The sequence below is a fragment of the Oncorhynchus nerka genome, linkage group LG13 (genome assembly GCF_034236695.1).
Source record: "Oncorhynchus nerka isolate Pitt River linkage group LG13, Oner_Uvic_2.0, whole genome shotgun sequence".
NCBI lineage: Eukaryota > Metazoa > Chordata > Actinopteri > Salmoniformes > Salmonidae > Oncorhynchus > Oncorhynchus nerka.
In genome coordinates, this window is record NC_088408.1 from 68605282 (window position 1) to 68621666 (window position 16385).

The 16385-nt window shown below is 46.7% G+C and overlaps 1 protein-coding gene across 1 annotated transcript in view; it reads left to right on the forward strand.

The window, feature by feature from the left end:
* Positions 1-16385, forward strand: part of LOC115140674 (hemicentin-1-like) — an 82913-nt gene that overhangs the window by 26560 nt on the left and 39968 nt on the right. The window contains exons 14-25 of the mRNA XM_029679004.2: positions 1939-2052; positions 2189-2347; positions 2544-2738; positions 3817-3912; positions 4089-4216; positions 4308-4452; positions 4797-4909; positions 5468-5627; positions 5826-5985; positions 7604-7731; positions 7862-8113; positions 13951-14034. Coding sequence (XP_029534864.2) covers positions 1939-2052; positions 2189-2347; positions 2544-2738; positions 3817-3912; positions 4089-4216; positions 4308-4452; positions 4797-4909; positions 5468-5627; positions 5826-5985; positions 7604-7731; positions 7862-8113; positions 13951-14034 — 1734 coding nt within the window. The remainder of the gene's footprint in view (positions 1-1938; positions 2053-2188; positions 2348-2543; positions 2739-3816; positions 3913-4088; positions 4217-4307; positions 4453-4796; positions 4910-5467; positions 5628-5825; positions 5986-7603; positions 7732-7861; positions 8114-13950; positions 14035-16385) is intronic.

Here is a 16385-nt window from a genome sequence, read left to right on the forward strand (position 1 = left end):
TGCTTTCACTCTAGTGGTAGCATGAGACGGAGTCTACAACCCACACAAGTGGCTCAGGTAGTGCAGCTCATCCAGGATGGCACATCAATGCGAGCTTTGGCAAGAAGGTTTGCTGTGTCTGTCAGCGTAGTGTCCAGAGGATGGAGGCGCTACCAGGAGACAGGCCAGTACATCAGGAGACGTGTAGGAGGCCGTAGGAGGGCAACAACCCAGCAGCAGGACCGCTACCTCCGCCTTTGTGCAAGGAGGAGCAGGAGGAGCACTGCCATAGCCCTGCAAAATGACCTCCAGCAGGCCACAAATGTGCATATGTCTGCTCAAACAGTCAGAAACAGACTCCATGAGGGTGGTATGAGGGCCCGACGTCCACAGGTGGGGGTTGTGCTTATAGCCCAACACCGTGCAGGACGTTTGGCATTTGCCAGAGAACACCAAGATTGGCAAATTCGCCACTGGCGCCCTGTGCTCTTCACAGATGAAAGCAGGTTCACACTGAGCACATGTGACAGACGTGACAGAGTCTGGAGACGCCGTGGAGAACGTTCTGCTGCCTGCAACATCCTCCAGCATGACCGGTTTGGCGGTGGGTCAGTCATGGTGTGGGGTGGCATTTCTTTGGGGGGCCGCACAGCCCTCCATGTGCTCGCCAGAGGTAGCCTGATTGCCATTAGGTACCGAGATGAGATCCTCAGACCCCTTGTGAGACCATATGCTGGTGCGGTTGGCCCTGGGTTCCTCCTAATGCAAGACAATGCTAGACCTCATGTGGCTGGAGTGTGTCAGCAGTTCCTGCAAGAGGAAGGCATTGATGCTATGGACTAGCCGCCCATTCCCCAGACCTGAATCCAATTGAGCACATCTGGGACATCATTTCTCGCTCCATCCACCAACGCCACGTTGCACCACAGACTGTCCAGGAGTTGGCGGATGCTTTAGTCCAGGTCTGGGAGGAGATCCCTCAGGAGACCATCCGCCACCTCATCAGGAGTATGCCCAGGCATTGTAGGGAGGTCATACAGGCACGTGGAGGCCACACACACTACTGAGCCTCATTTTGACATGTTTTAAGGACATTACATCAAAGTTGGATCAGCCTGTAGTGTGGTTTTCCACTTTAATTTTGAGTGTCAGTCCAAATCTAGACCTCCATGGGTTGATAAATTTGATTTCCATTGATAATTTCTGTGTGATTTTGTTGTCAGCACATTCAACTATGTAAAGAAAAAAGTATTTAATAAGAATATTTAATTCATTCAGATCTAGGATGTGTTATTTTATTTTCAGTTCAGAGTAGGGTCACTTTTTGGTTTCTGTGAGAAAACTTTTGTTGAGTGCTGTTTGAATGAATGTCTACCTGATCCATCGTGTTTGGGCTATGTTGTCTAGCTGTGAGGAGAGCTTAGATTGACAGTGGCATTTCCCCCCGTCTTTCACAGTAGGTTATAGCTTCCCTATGTTGGCAGGGTTGACAGTCCTCAGGGTGTATTTTTAGCCTTGCTGTAATTGAGTGCTTGACAGAGGACACAGCACTGATGGACCATGGCAGCTTCTCCCTGGTGTGTGCTTGTATTATACTCACTTTTGTCTGGGAGTGTCATTTTGAACAACACTGATCTGTAAGACACCATGAAGCTGGCTCTGGCAGGATGCATCATCACATCCTTTCAACTGTCTCTCTCTCTCTCTGTGCTCCTGCTTGTCCTTGTCACGTCTCTGCAGACGTACAAAGCGTGTGCAATGTCAGACAGCGATACTTCTATTTTTACCTCCTGTCTGGGCCGCTGCCCAATTGACAAAATTCAATTCACAATAATAATTTGCTATTCTGATCACGTATAGCATTGTGAGCATGTCTGCCGATTTGGTCGATAATAATACAAACGTTTTGATCATGTTTATTATTTAAGCTTTATCTTGGTTCACCCTTCCTCCACACAGAGGAACCCAGTATCTGGGTGGTGAAACAGGTTGTGATGGTGGCAGTTGGAGGTGATGCGACTCTGGAGTGCCGAGCCACCGGAGTTCCTCTTCCTCTGGTCAAATGGTCCAAAGGTAAAACACTGATCACTTGTGTTTTTTGTTGTTGCCAATAGTATACTAGATAGGATTATATCTAATCACTTGTTTAATCTGTTATGATAAATCACATTCATTAGGTCGACATTTTTGTCTGTGTGTCATTTCTCAGGTGATCTACAGGCGGGCTCAGTTCCTTTTGCTGAGCAGGACGTGCATCACGGGACGCTGCAGATCCGAGGAGTGCAGGCGATGGATGCTGGGGAGTACAGCTGTGTGGCCAGTAACCCTGCGGGAACCTCGTCTGCTACTGTTATCCTGGAGGTCGGAGGTGAGGGCAGCCATTTTAATGAATGCCACTTTCAGATAACCAGTAATAATGGTAAGACATTGCATCCTTTATCTAAACCAAGCAGGTGTAATACAGAATATGAATGTATTTTGAACAGAGTAGTTGTATGTCCTTTTTATACACTGTATTTGATTATAGAGAACTTCCCGTTGATCTCCCACTCTTTCTTCCACAGCGGCCCCTCTATTCTCAGAAACCCCAGTTGACATGACAGTGGATGTGGGGGAGAATGTCACGCTGCCCTGTGTTGCCCGGGGTTTCCCCTTGCCTACAGTTACCTGGCGTCTAAAGGATGGTAGAGCGATCATCTCTGAAGCATACAGCAGTGGTGGCACGGTGCAACTAGAAACAGGGCATCTCCTGATCCAGGGTGAGTCTTATGTCCCTTTCCCACTATTCTTCTTTACACTATTACACTATCCCGCTATCCCAATAATGAGTTCCTTACCAAAACAGCAGGCACCAAAGAGACCACAGCCCTCCATTGGCACCAAGTGCGTGACTGGCATGGCTGACATTCTTTAGGTTCATAAACATAGAAGAGGTGGAGCACTTCAGGGCAGGATAAAGCTGGCCCTGCTGAATGAATAGAGTGTCTCCCCTTTCTCCTTCAGCGAGCGGAACTGAGGCTCTTTGAGGGCCTTAGAGAATTGACAGAGACTTTTATGTCAAGATAGGGGTGAGTGAAGTTCAACTGTATAATGTGGATATAATATATTTTGGACCATGCCTTTGGTCAGAGAGGGAGGAAGTGAGGGAGAAACAGAGAGAAGAGAGAGAGAGAGAGTGGTTGGTATATCTATCCATAGCTCAGATCCTACATGTTTTTAGGCTAGGTTATTTTTTGTTGGGGAGGGAGAAACAGTAGTATTTGCATGGCGAAGTGGACTTTCGTCACTGGCCCCATCTGTGTCTATGACCTGATCTGATTTCCTTAAATGGCAGCAGATGTTTCTGTCGTTACCCGGTATTGTTTAAACAAAGAGAGTCCAGTGGTCTCTTTATTAATGTCTCAGATATGTAGGCTACATATTGTACACGCGTTGGACAACTTCGTTTTCACCGTTTACTCTTCACATGAGTTGACATCAGCCATTTAGACACTCGCAATGTAATCATGTCATCATGTGGTCTAAGTAAAATATACTGTTTAGGACATGTTGTATAGGCAGCTGTACTACATTGTGTCTTATTGTATTGATACATTTTTGTATGAATCCTAATGACATTATAAATAAACCAAGAGAATGCCTGTAGATGATGGAGCCAGAGTTGATGAACTCTTAGAATGATTCTAGCTAGTATGCACTCTATTCTAAATTCCCTTACTTGCACACGTAACCTGTCTCATACTGAGGTTTGCATGGAGAAGCCATCCTATAAGTGGAATCTGTATTTATTTGATCATGATAATAGTATTCTCAGAGTAACTATGCATCTGTCCACAGATGTCTGGTTGGATGATGAAGGCGTGTATGTCTGTGAGGCCAAGAATCAGTTCGGAACCATCACGACTGAGGCCAGAGTCAGTGTCAGTGGACTGGGTATGAGCTAGTGTTTGTGTTCAGTCTTACCTTTCTCTGCTGATAGATAACACCAGCATCCATTGCTGCCTCTCCCCATAATTGTTTCAGTTTGAGCCTACATTATTTGATCAGCTGCTGCTTTGTATTTCGGTCTGTCTGCTCATGTAATGATATCCTCCCGTTTTGTCCAACAGAGCCCCCTCTTTTGGCACATGGTGCCCCAGTCATCACCACTGGGATTAGTCAGTCCCTGAGCATACCCTGCATGCTATTGGATGGAATACCCCTGCCAGAGAGACACTGGACCCACAATGGAAACCAAGTGAGGATGACCTGTCCTGAATAATCCTACATTACTACCTCTCAGAATGTGTGTTTATCATTGCCTAAAATGATCCATTGCTGTTCCCTAGCTGCAGCTGAGTGGCAGGAAGTTCCTGAGGAGCGATGGCAGCCTGTACATAGAGAGGGCACTCCCAGAGGATGCTGGGATCTATGTTTGCACTGCGGTGAACGTAGCCGGGTCGGTCAACACATCAGTCAGCCTGGAAGTCCATGGTGAGAGGAGATACGGTTTACAGAATGGTCAAAGGGCTATGGCAGATCCTCTATAGTCATGGACCATCTAATTAGCGTAGGAATGTGCAGACTATTAGTATGGGAATACAACATCTTGAGCAACTTGTAACTTGAGCACCCTGCAATGTTATAGTTGAGAGAGTGTTTCATATACTGCATGCGTTGATGAAGTAATTTGGTCCGTAGACAATAATGACAGACATCCAGATTAGGGTTCATCAGCAAATTGTAATGAAGATGATTTGAGCTAAATCCAGTGATAATTCTGCTCCCCTTGTTGTCCATGCTCAGTAGACAGCTGTACTTGTGACCTACTTTCCCAGTGCCCCCAGAGATCAGCGCTGGTCCATACCACTACATAGCCAACGAGGGCGTGGCCATCACCATGTCATGTGAGTCCAGTGGAGTTCCCAAGCCAACTGTTGTCTGGTCCAAGGTAGGATGCTATGCTTTCTGCTCTGAAGCTGTTTTTTCTTTAATGATGGTTTTGGCTCCATCATACGTGTGACAAATGGCCTTTGACAAATCGCATAATTTAGCACAAGGGCATCTAGTGGGGATTGCAATCACAGCCCATCCATCTTAAGATGAATGGCCACTAACATCATGTAAATAACCTTTAAACTAATATAACACTTGTGTATATATTATAAGGCTGCCTGTGTCAAGGAACGTTTATTCATAGCCTTGTTTCATACATTCTCAGATTAATACACTAGAGTCAAGTAAATTTATATTCTTGTCAGGTGAAAGTGAGTCTGCAAAAGCCATTTTCTGTTCAAAAAAGAAGGGGAAGTAGTACCCTGTGTGTGTGTGTGTGTGTGTGTGTGTGTGTGTGTGTGTGTGTGTGTGTGTCTGAGAGAGAGTTTAGTTTGGGAAGGGGGCTCGGCTCTGTAATTATAGCAAGCATCAGAAGTGAATTTGGGCATTGAACCTTTGGCCTAGTTATGTGTCCCAGTGCTGTTGAGTGTGTATCTGCCTGCTCTTCCTTCAGGGAAGGGAGCCCCTGCCCAGAGACTGGTCCTCCCCCCAGTCAGACCCTGATGGCTTCCTCCATATCCTCAACCCCACTGCAGAAGATGCAGGCATATATATTTGCACAGCCACCAGTGCAGTGGGCTACACCAGCCGTGAGATCAAGCTTAGTGTCAACAGTAAGGGCTGCACATTAACTTACAGCAAAGGCTGTCCAGTGCGTGATGTCAATGGCTTCTCTCCAAAGTGTTTCATTGATAGAGGAAGTACTGTGTAAAAGAAAATCATAAGGCATTTGACATGTTTAGATTACAAAAAGTTGTATGCTTTAGAGCAGACCTGCCTCTGTAAAAAGATAATGTTTCCCTTTCCCTCAGCCAAGCCTAAGCTCGTAGGTGTGAGTGGTGAGGAGAACACGGTGAAAATGGCTGCTGAGGTGGGCTCTGAGGTCATCCTCCCTTGTGAGGTCCAGGGCAGTCCCTCTCCTCTGGTCACATGGAGCAGGAACGGCCAGCCAATCCCTCCAGTCACTGCTTGGTAAGAGGAAGACCCATTGTTACATAAGAATGTAGCAACAATGTAGTGAAATGGTAAATAGGCAATAAAAGGCAAGTTTCTCACCATACCAAGGCGATTACCTTATCCCTGACTTAACTGACCAACCTTTTACAATGGACACTGATTGAATCCGTCTGCTATCTAAAGCAGCCGTTAACTGTTGGAGCGCATTTAGTGGTGCCTTTTGAAGCGGCAGAGGCAGCAGCCTGGCGCTGGGCTGTGTGTTGCGCGTGTGTAGTCGTATGGAACAACTTCTCTGAGGAAGAACTTATGGTTACACATGACTCTCTCATCCCTGAATCTGTGGTCACTCAGCACAGGCTTCACTGTCGGGTGGAGTCTGTCTATAGGGCACAGACTAGAGATGACAGTGAAACCCACTGGCCATGACCAGTCCCTATGTCTCTGGAGGAACTGTGTGACAGTGTTGAACGCTGTGGTAGTGGTGGAAGGAGGATGCTTATGTGGGGCCAGGAAGGAGTGGGGGACAGGGACGGAGGAGAGGGGGAGGGGTGTGCTGACGGGAAGTAGGGGAGAAGACTGACAGAAGAAGAGATAAAAGTACAGCCTGTTTGACGTTTGGCTCCCCTGTGGATCTTCTGCCATAAAAGAGCATGTCTTCTACTTACTCTTTACCAGCCCTGGCTGTCTGATGAGAATAACACACCTCCACCAACAACCCCTTCAGCCCTCAGCACTGGAGCGGACAGACGCATTCTCTCCATCCAGGAGTCTATCTGCCGCCCATCCTTTGGCCCAGCCAGTGTGAGCAGGGAGAAACGGATTGTTTTGAATAACTCAGTCAGTGGGTGTTCTGAGTGTCTGCTGCCATAGCCCTCTTCTTCTCCACCACCTCCACCGCATGTCCCAGCGCTGCAAACAGAGAACGAGAGAGTGAGAGAGAAAGAGAGAGAGAGCTAGCACAGCTGGAGAGTAGAAGAGCGCTAGCCCACACTGGGTCAGTCGGGGAGGCTAGGGAGCTGCACTCAGACCTCTCTGATAAGCCCAATTTGTCCCAGTCAGCCTGTGTCAGCATGTATACACAGATGAGGCTGTATGTTGGGTCCATGTCTCCAGTTTGTGCTCAGCTCCCTGCTCTCTACTAAGGTGACTTAGAACTGCTTTACTTCTCAGTAGAGACTGACCGCTGCTGAGCCAGTCATTCAGTTTCTATGATGTATGCCACTGGTTGGGTTTGAAGCAGTAAGGGGGCAGAGTGTTTTAGCCACATGTGCAGTGTTGAAATATAGGGCTGTTTGTGGTTCCAGATCATTTCCAAACATGTTATTGATATAATTTTAGTTGCTTAGCAACTTATAAATCCCAGAGCATTGTTTACATTTGTGCATATTATCCATTTCTGCAGCTGGGTGTAGTTCTGCTGGGGATTTCAGTTCAGTTGAGAAGTTCAGTTACTATTATGCAATGTGAATGGTATTATAAAAGCTAGAACTACATGGGCATGTACAGCACACACACATGCACACACTCACACATATTCACAAAAACGTGAACAGGGTTGAGGATTTCCAGTGTGACTCCACTGTGAGTAACAGTGTTATACTCAGCCTGACCTCTGACCTCTCTCCATGTCCAGGTTCACCGTGCTGCCTTCTGGTTCTCTCAAGATCACCGATGTCCGACTGATTGATAGTAAACTTTACACCTGCTCAGCAGAAAACCCAGCCGGCAACGTGTCGCTCAACTACAATTTACACATACAAGGTATCTCGTTATGGATTCTCACTTTGTAGATGCTATGTGAACTTGAGATCTGACAGCCTGTTTCACTTCACTGTTCAAGATGATGTCATGCATCTAATAGATATCATGAGACACAAACCTTGTTTCCCAGTTAAGCCCAAGATCCAGGCAGCTCCGTCCCTGCTGAAGGCGCTGATAGGCCAGACGGTGGTTCTGCCGTGTGTGGTTCAGGGGGAGCCCAGACCTGAGATCAGCTGGTTCCACAACGGACGTCCTGTCGGGGCGAGGGACACTGCAGCACTCAGAATCCACAGGGCCAGCCTCACTGACCAGGGCACCTACAGCTGTGTGGCCAAGAACACTGCTGGACAGGATACCATGGAGGTCAAACTGGAGGTGCTAGGTGAGAAATCGGATTCATCAATGATGCAGCTTTTCTCTCCGAATATACTGTACATCTATTTATTTATCCATTCATCAGATCAGCCCAAGCACTCCGCGAACAATTTCCACAGACTGATACACAATAGTGTCATTGTCAATAGTGTTGAAAAAGGTTCACACAGAACTGACTGTAACAGTACACCTAAAATAGATATTTTCCCATTTTACATTGAGGAAACACTGTCCCAGCTTAACCCAATGAGTCCCATCGTAACGCCGGCATGTTTTCTACTTCTAACCCCTTTTTAACATTGTGAGTTTGAGCTTCTGGGTTGTCCCATTGGATTTGTCTATTTAGTCTGCATCCGTAGATACCAAGTTTCTGTGATTAACGGAGGCTGAGCTAGAGTGGTGTTTGTGTGACAAGGGCGGATCCCGAAGAGGCCCGGGGCCGGGTCTTTTTAGAAAAACGTCTGTAGTCCAAATGGTTTGAGCTACAAACTATCTATGAAAAGCTGAGATGCACATGTTTTGCTCTATGATGTTCACAAGCTACACAAGAGCCATTAGAAGGTAAGGGGTTCTTCTACATGGGAATTCACAGGACATAGCAGAGGTGGGACCAAGTCATTGTTTTACAAGTCACAAGTACGTCTCAAGTCTTAGCACTCAAGTCCCAAGTCAAGTCCCAAGTCAAGACTGTCAAGTCGCGAGTCAAGTCTCAAGTCCTAAACTTTGAGTTTTGAGTCCTAAACAAGTCACATTTGGTGAAGAGAGCATTATAATACCATTTCATATTTTTAACAAGAGTAATAGTTAGTATATTACATTTACACAAATCATGAATGGTTTTAAAAATATCTCTATATTTATTACTTTCCAAATAAACGTTATATTTCCATGGAAATACATGGGTAGCCATGAGAAAGACACCCCGATGTTCCTCTGCACTGCCACGCACAACTTTTTCTCAGCTGGCACAATTTGATTGGCTCCTGTCTGTTTCAAACTGTAATCCGTTAAATGAAGAATTGATGTGCTGCATACTTTTTTAAAAAGCATCATTTTTAATATTTGGGCTTGGGGAGGGTATCAAGTCAGGTTGAGTCAAAAGGCTCAAGTCCAAGTCAAGTCACGAGTCATTGGTGTCAAAGTCAAAGTCGAGTTGCAAGTCATCATGTTTGTGACTCGAGTCCAAGTCATGAGACTCTTGTCCACACCTATGGGACATAGTGTCCATAATGCTGTAACAAGCTCACTTAGTTGCTGACACAACCTCCAGACAGTTGTCATATTCATTTCCCCGTGAGCAAACCAATTCTGTACTTACATTCATATACATTCATTTTTATCAGCTTTTTGCTTTGGCGGACCTTCATTTTTTAAATGTACATTTGTCAAAAAAACTCATGACATTTTACATTTACATTTAAGTCATTTAGCAGACGCTCTTATCCAGAGCGACTTACAAATTGGTGCGTTCACCTTAAGACATCCAGTGGAACAGCCACTTTACAATAGTGCATCTAAATCTTTTAAGGGGGGTGAGAAGGATTACTTTATCCTATCCTAGGTATTCCTGAAAGAGGTGGGGTTTCAGGTTTCTCCGGAAGGTGGTGATTGACTCCGCTGTCCTGGCGTCGTGAGGGAGTTTGTTCCACCATTGGGGGGCCAGAGCAGCGAACAGTTTTGACTGGGCTGCGCGGGAACTGTACTTCCTCTGTGGTAGGGAGGCGAGCAGGCCAGAGGTGGATGAACGCAGTGCCCTTGTTTGGGTGTAGGGCCTGATCAGAGCCTGGAGGTACTGAGGTGCCGTTCCCCTCACAGCTCCGTAGGCAAGCACCATGGTCTTGTAGCGGATGCGAGCTTCAACTGGAAGCCAGTGGAGAGAGCGGAGGAGCGGGGTGACGTGAGAGAACTTGGGAAGGTTGAACACCAGACGGGCTGCGGCGTTCTGGATGAGTTGTAGGGGTTTAATGGCACAGGCAGGGAGCCCAGCCAACAGCGAGTTGCAGTAATCCAGACGGGAGATGACAAGTGCCTGGATTAGGACCTGCGCTGCTTCCTGTGTGAGGCAGGGTCGTACTCTGCGGATGTTGTAGAGCATGAACCTACAAGAACGGGCCACCGCCTTGATGTTAGTTGAGAACGACAGGGTGTTGTCCAGGATCACGCCAAGGTTCTTAGCGCTCTGGGAGGAGGACACAATGGAGTTGTCAACCGTGATGGCGAGATCATGGAACGGGCAGTCCTTCCCGAGAGGAAGAGCAGCTCCGTCTTGCCGAGGTTCAGCTTGAGGTGGTGATCCGTCATCCACACTGATATGTCTGCCAGACATGCAGAGATGCGATTCGCCACCTGGTCATCAGAAGGGGAAAGGAGAAGATTAATTGTGTGTCGTCTGCATAGCAATGATAGGAGAGACCATGTGAGGTTATGACAGAGCCAAGTGACTTGGTGTATAGCGAGAATAGGAGAGGGCCTAGAACAGAGCCCTGGGGGACGCCAGTGGTGAGAGCGCGTGGTGAGGAGACAGATTCTCGCCACACCACCTGGTAGGAGTGACCTGTCAGGTAGGACGCAATCCAAGCGTGGGCCGCGCCGGAGATGCCCAACTCGGAGAGGGTGGAGAGGAGGATCTGATGGTTCACAGTATCGAAGACAGCCGATAGGTCTAGAAGGATGAGAGCAGAGGAGAGAGAGTTAGCTTTAGCAGTGCGGAGGGCCTCCGTGATACAGAGAAGAGCAGTCTCAGTTGAATGACTAGTCTTGAAACCTGACTGATTTGGATCAAGAAGGTCATTCTGAGAGAGATAGCGGGAGAGCTGGCCAAGGACGGCACGTTCAAGAGTTTTGGAGAGAAAAGAAAGAAGGGATACTGGTCTGTAGTTGTTGACATCGGAGGGATCGAGTGTAGGTTTTTTCAGAAGGGGTGCAACTCTCGCTCTCTTGAAGACAGAAGGGACGTAGCCAGCGGTCAGGGATGAGTTGATGAGCGAGGTGAGGTAAGGGAGAAGGTCTCCGGAAATGGTCTGGAGAAGAGAGGAGGGAATAGGGTCAAGCGGGCAGGTTGTTGGGCGGCCGGCCGTCACAAGACGCGAGATTTCATCTGGAGAGAGAGGGGAGAAAGAGGTCAGAGCACAGGGTAGGGCAGTGTGAGCAGAACCAGCGGTGTCGTTTGACTTAGCAAACGAGGATCGGATGTCGTCGACCTTCTTTTCAAAATGGTTGACGAAGTCATCTGCAGAGAGGGAGGAGGGGGGGAGGGGGAGGAGGATTCAGGAGGGAGGAGAAGGTGGCAAAGAGCTTCCTAGGGTTAGAGGCAGATGCTTGGACTTTAGAGTGGTAGAAAGTGGCTTTAGCAGCAGAGACAGAAGAGGAAAATGTAGAGAGGAGGGAGTGAAAGGATGCCAGGTCCGCAGGGAGGCGAGTTTTCCTCCATTTCCGCTCGGCTGCCCGGAGCCCTGTTCTTCAACTGTTTATGTCAAATGGTAAAACACTTCATTGTGAGGCTGAATATAAGGGCTGGACATGCAGATAAATGAAAGTCAGATAAATGAAAAGCCAATTTTTGCTGGGCTCTCGGGACTGATATGGTTAAAGACAGAATAGACAAGGACAGTTGTCTTTGGAGGTGCTTTCTCTGGAAGCAGCATCATATGGTCACAATGTAAGTGCAGCTCATGGGGATGTGCAGGGGTGTCATGCACCCCCAAAATCTGAGGGGGCACAAAGAACTTTATGGCTGGGTGATGGTCTGGAGGGGGGCTAGGCCCCCCGTTTGTAAATGTGAGAATTTACCTTCTTTTTTTTTTAACCTTTTTCCTGCAATCTAGGCTCCTTCTTCCTGACTGGTGTTTTTTTTTTAAGAAATTAAAAATGCTTCTCTGCATCTTTGCTCAAATCTGTGTAAAATATTGAAAGGAATGTAAGTCTTATTCAGTACATTTAGTTACTGCTCGCTTTTCTAAAGTCTAACAACCTTGACAGTAGGCATGCCAGCTAAGATAGTTAGACAAGCTAACTACTCTAACTTGATTGATAGGCTGAAATAGCTTATTGTCAGCTAGTTGTGAAGTTGTCAGATGGGAACATTTACATTTTACATTTAAGTCATTTAGCAGACGCTCTTATCCAGAGCGACTTACAAATTGGTGCTTTCACCTTATGACATCCAGTGGAACAGCCACTTTACAATAGTGCATCTAGGTCTTTTAAGGGGGGTGAGAAGGATTACTTTATCCTATCCTAGGTATTCCTTAAAGAGGTGGGGTTTCAGGTGTCTCCGGAAGGTGGTGATTGACTCCGCTGTCCTGGCGTCGTGAGGGAGTTTGTTCCACCATTGGGGGGCCAGAGCAGCGAACAGTTTTGACTGGGCTGAGCGGGAACTGTACTTCCTCAGTGGTAGGGAGGCGAGCAGGCCAGAGGTGGATGAACGCAGTGCCCTTGTTTGGGTGTAGGGCCTGATCAGAGCCTGGAGGTACTGAGGTGCCGTTCCCCTCACAGCTCCGTAGGCAAGCACCATGGTGTTGTAGCAGATGCGAGCTTCAACTGGAAGCCAGTGGAGAGAGCGGAGGAGCGGGGTGACGTGAGAGAACTTGGGAAGGTTGAACACCAGACGGGCTGCGGCGTTCTGGATGAGTTGTAGGGGTTTAATGGCACAGGCAGGGAGCCCAGCCAACAGCGAGTTGCAGTAATCCAGACGGGAGATGACAAGTGCCTGGATTAGGACCTGCGCCGCTTCCTGTGTGAGGCAGGGTCGTACTCTGCGGATGTTGTAGAGCATGAACCTACAGGAACGGGCCACCGCCTTGATGTTATTTGAGAACGACAGGGTGTTGTCCAGGATCACGCCAAGGTTCTTAGCGCTCTGGGACGAGGACACAATGGAGTTGTCAACCGTGATGGCGAGATCATGGAACGGGCAGTCCTTCCCCGGGAGGAAGAGCAGCTCCGTCTTGCCGAGGTTCAGCTTGAGGTGATGATCCGTCATCCACACTGATATGTCTGCCAGACATGCAGAGATGCGATTCGCCACCTGGTCGTCAGAAGGGGGAAAGGAGAAGATTAATTGTGTGTCGTCTGCATAGCAATGAAATAGCTAAAGCCAACTTCATAAAATTGCTAGGTGGCTAAGTACAGTACTACAGAGAGAAAAATATATATATATATATTTTTATACAAGACAAATCTGAAGGGGCACGTGACCCTGTGCCCCTTATGGGCATGACGCCTCTGGGGATGTGTGCAACTTACTCCTCAGCCTGAAATGTCCCACTTGCTCCAGCGAATTGCTAGCTTTTCACTTGGATCCGACTGGTAAGATGCTTTAGGAGGGTGGTCACGTGTGCTAACAAGGCACAGGTCCAGGGTTCGAGCTTTGTGTGATCTGAATCCGGAGGAAGTGGTACTCGCTAAGCAAGCAGCGTGAGGTCCTTTAAACAAGCAGCCCTATAAACTCCATTCTATTTGACAAGAGCATGGGTCAGTAGGTTAGTGGGTGTTGATTGAGGGGATATTTGACCTTAGAGGTCAGCTTAAGCTGAGGGAAGGATTAGAGGAAGTCATAGCTGGAGGTTAACGAGTGAGTAGGGGTCAAAGGAGACATGACTCACATTGTCAGGGTCAGTAGCACAACATCTTCACCCCACCGCCAGGATTAACCCTAGCACTCATGTCTTACCTAATACTACTCTAGCTGAACATTACCACTAAAATCAAGCCTATATCTTATAGAAATCTCAACCTAACCTTGACACATTATTTACAGTAGCCTTTATAACCCATGACGCTAAATAAACCGTTTGTCTTATTCCCTGTGCTGTCCTAATGCTATATCCTTTATCCTTTACACAGAGGCCCCGTCCTTCGCTGAGCCTGGAGATGCCATCATGGAGAAAGTGTCTAACAGCAAGGTCACCATCCCCTGCCCCGCCGAAGGTAGGATAAGATTTATTTATGTATGTTCTCTGGGGTGATTTGCTATAGAGGGGAACACATCTGGTGTCAGAAAAAATACACAATTTACACAGCCTGACCAAAGTGAACAGATGTGGTGAATCTTTTTCTGGTAATGTTTGGATGGAACTGTTTTCTTTCATCATTCCCAGAGCTAGCTCCATATTAAATGTAGGACAAGGTGTGGATTTATCTAGCTACCTTCAAGGCATTGCTCTGCTTTCTCCATAGAGTTTCATTTGTCTGTGGAAACAAATGTGTGTTTCAATAACCCTGATATCCCAATGGTGTGCTTTCATTCTATTGAATACTGTTTCTGTCTCTATTTTAACATCTTGGTGAAGGGGGAGGTAGCACGCAGCATGGCTGAGAAAGTGTGTGTGTGTGTTTGTTTGAGCATTCTTTCTTATGCGTGGGCCCATTGAACTTCTTGTTGACAGGGTATTTAAATAGGTGTTCAACTCAAATCAAATCAAATGTGATTTGTCACATGCAGATGTAAACAAACAGTGGAATGCTTACTTACGGGCCGGGCCGGGCCTTTCCTAATGCGTAGTGAAAAAAAGAGAAATAATATAAATATAATAATATGAGGAATAAAATACGAGTAATGATAACTTGGCTATATACACATGGCACCAGTATCGAGTTGTTTGTATGGTAACGGGCATGTTTGAGAAGGTGAGGAGTGGGCTAATACGGACATAGCAGCAGCTGGAACATCATTCTGCCTGAAGATGTGGCTCAGCGGGCCACATCTGCTTTCCTCTCCGCTATGCGAGGGGGCCTGCTGGGAGAGGATTCCTAATTACAGACTGCTGCTGGCAGATAATAGACAGGGATATCTGGGGTACTCCTCTACTGAGTAGGCTGGCTCCACTGGCCCTCCTTGTAGAGCTTAGACAGGCAGCTACACTGTTACCATTACAGGGTAACACCCCAAACAACTCAAAACAACCCCAAACAATCCCCCAAAAAACAAACAACCCCAAACATGAACCTGAAAGAACCTTAAAGTACCCAAAAGAACCCCAAGGTACCCTAAACAACCCAAACGTACCCTAAACAACCCCAAACAGGTAACCCAAAGACAACCCAAACGTACCCAATACAACCCAAAACAACTCAAAAGAACCCAAAGGTTAAGTAACCCCACGAAAAACAACATACACAAAACAACCCAAAAGTACCCAAAACAACCTCAAACAACCATAAACAAGTACTCAAACAACCCAAAAGTACCGCAAAGCACCCCAAAGGTACCCAAAAGATCCCAAAGGTACTCAAAACAATTCCAACATATGCAAAACAACCCAAAACAACCCCAAACAACCCCAAACAGGAACTCCAAACAGCCCAAAAGTACACAAAACAGCAAAAACAACCACAAACAGGTACCCCAAATCATCCAAAAGAACTACAAACGGGCAGCCAAAACAACACTAAACCACCCATATTATAAATTCAGGTTCATGTTTCAGACAGGTCAATAATGGCTTGCTTGATTGGGCTGGTTCACCTCTACAGGCTACAGGGACCCATTTGATTACACATTAGAGATAATCCAGGTCCCTCAAACATCATCAGTGACATTACCTGTAAACTGTGACACAATCCTGGTCTCCTGCCATGAACGGAGCGGTCTACAGAGAACAATAGTAATGCCGTCTTCTTGTAGGCACTAACTCTGCCTACGGGAATTTTTTTTTGGGGGGGGGGCATTTTGAAGCATGTATGTGATCAAAACAAGCACATAAAGGTTTCATAATTAAGAAAGTTGACTGACTGATATTCAGGGCTGGTTCCAGGCATGAGTGACATAAGCGGTCCCCGAACTCATTCGTGGTCTCAACTTACTATTGCGAGTAAGAATAGTAGAATACACCAGGTACAATTTAGAAATGTGGTTGTGTATCAGACGTTTTCCCTTGTTATGTCAGTCACTGACAGTCATTGAATTAGCCATGTCAGCGAACAATTTTTGATTGGTAGTTAGTTGATTGAAGTAATCATGACCGAATACTGACCGGGCACGCAGGTCACGTGCCCAGAGGCCCCGACCTTCAGGGGGCCCCTATTGATTTTGTTAGTCATTCTCACTTAGATATCATATTAACATGGCATACGTCATTACAAAAATGTGTTTGATTGCAGGAAATTAGCTTCAAAACTGCAAAAATGTCTCTCTACCCTATTGCAAAATGTATAGAATTGCAAAAAATGTGATGTAAAACTTTACAAAAATGATCTTTGAGCAATGGCAAAAAAAGATTATTGAGCAGATGGTGGGGGGGGCCGGAACATAATTACAAATAATTTGTACACTGCAAATT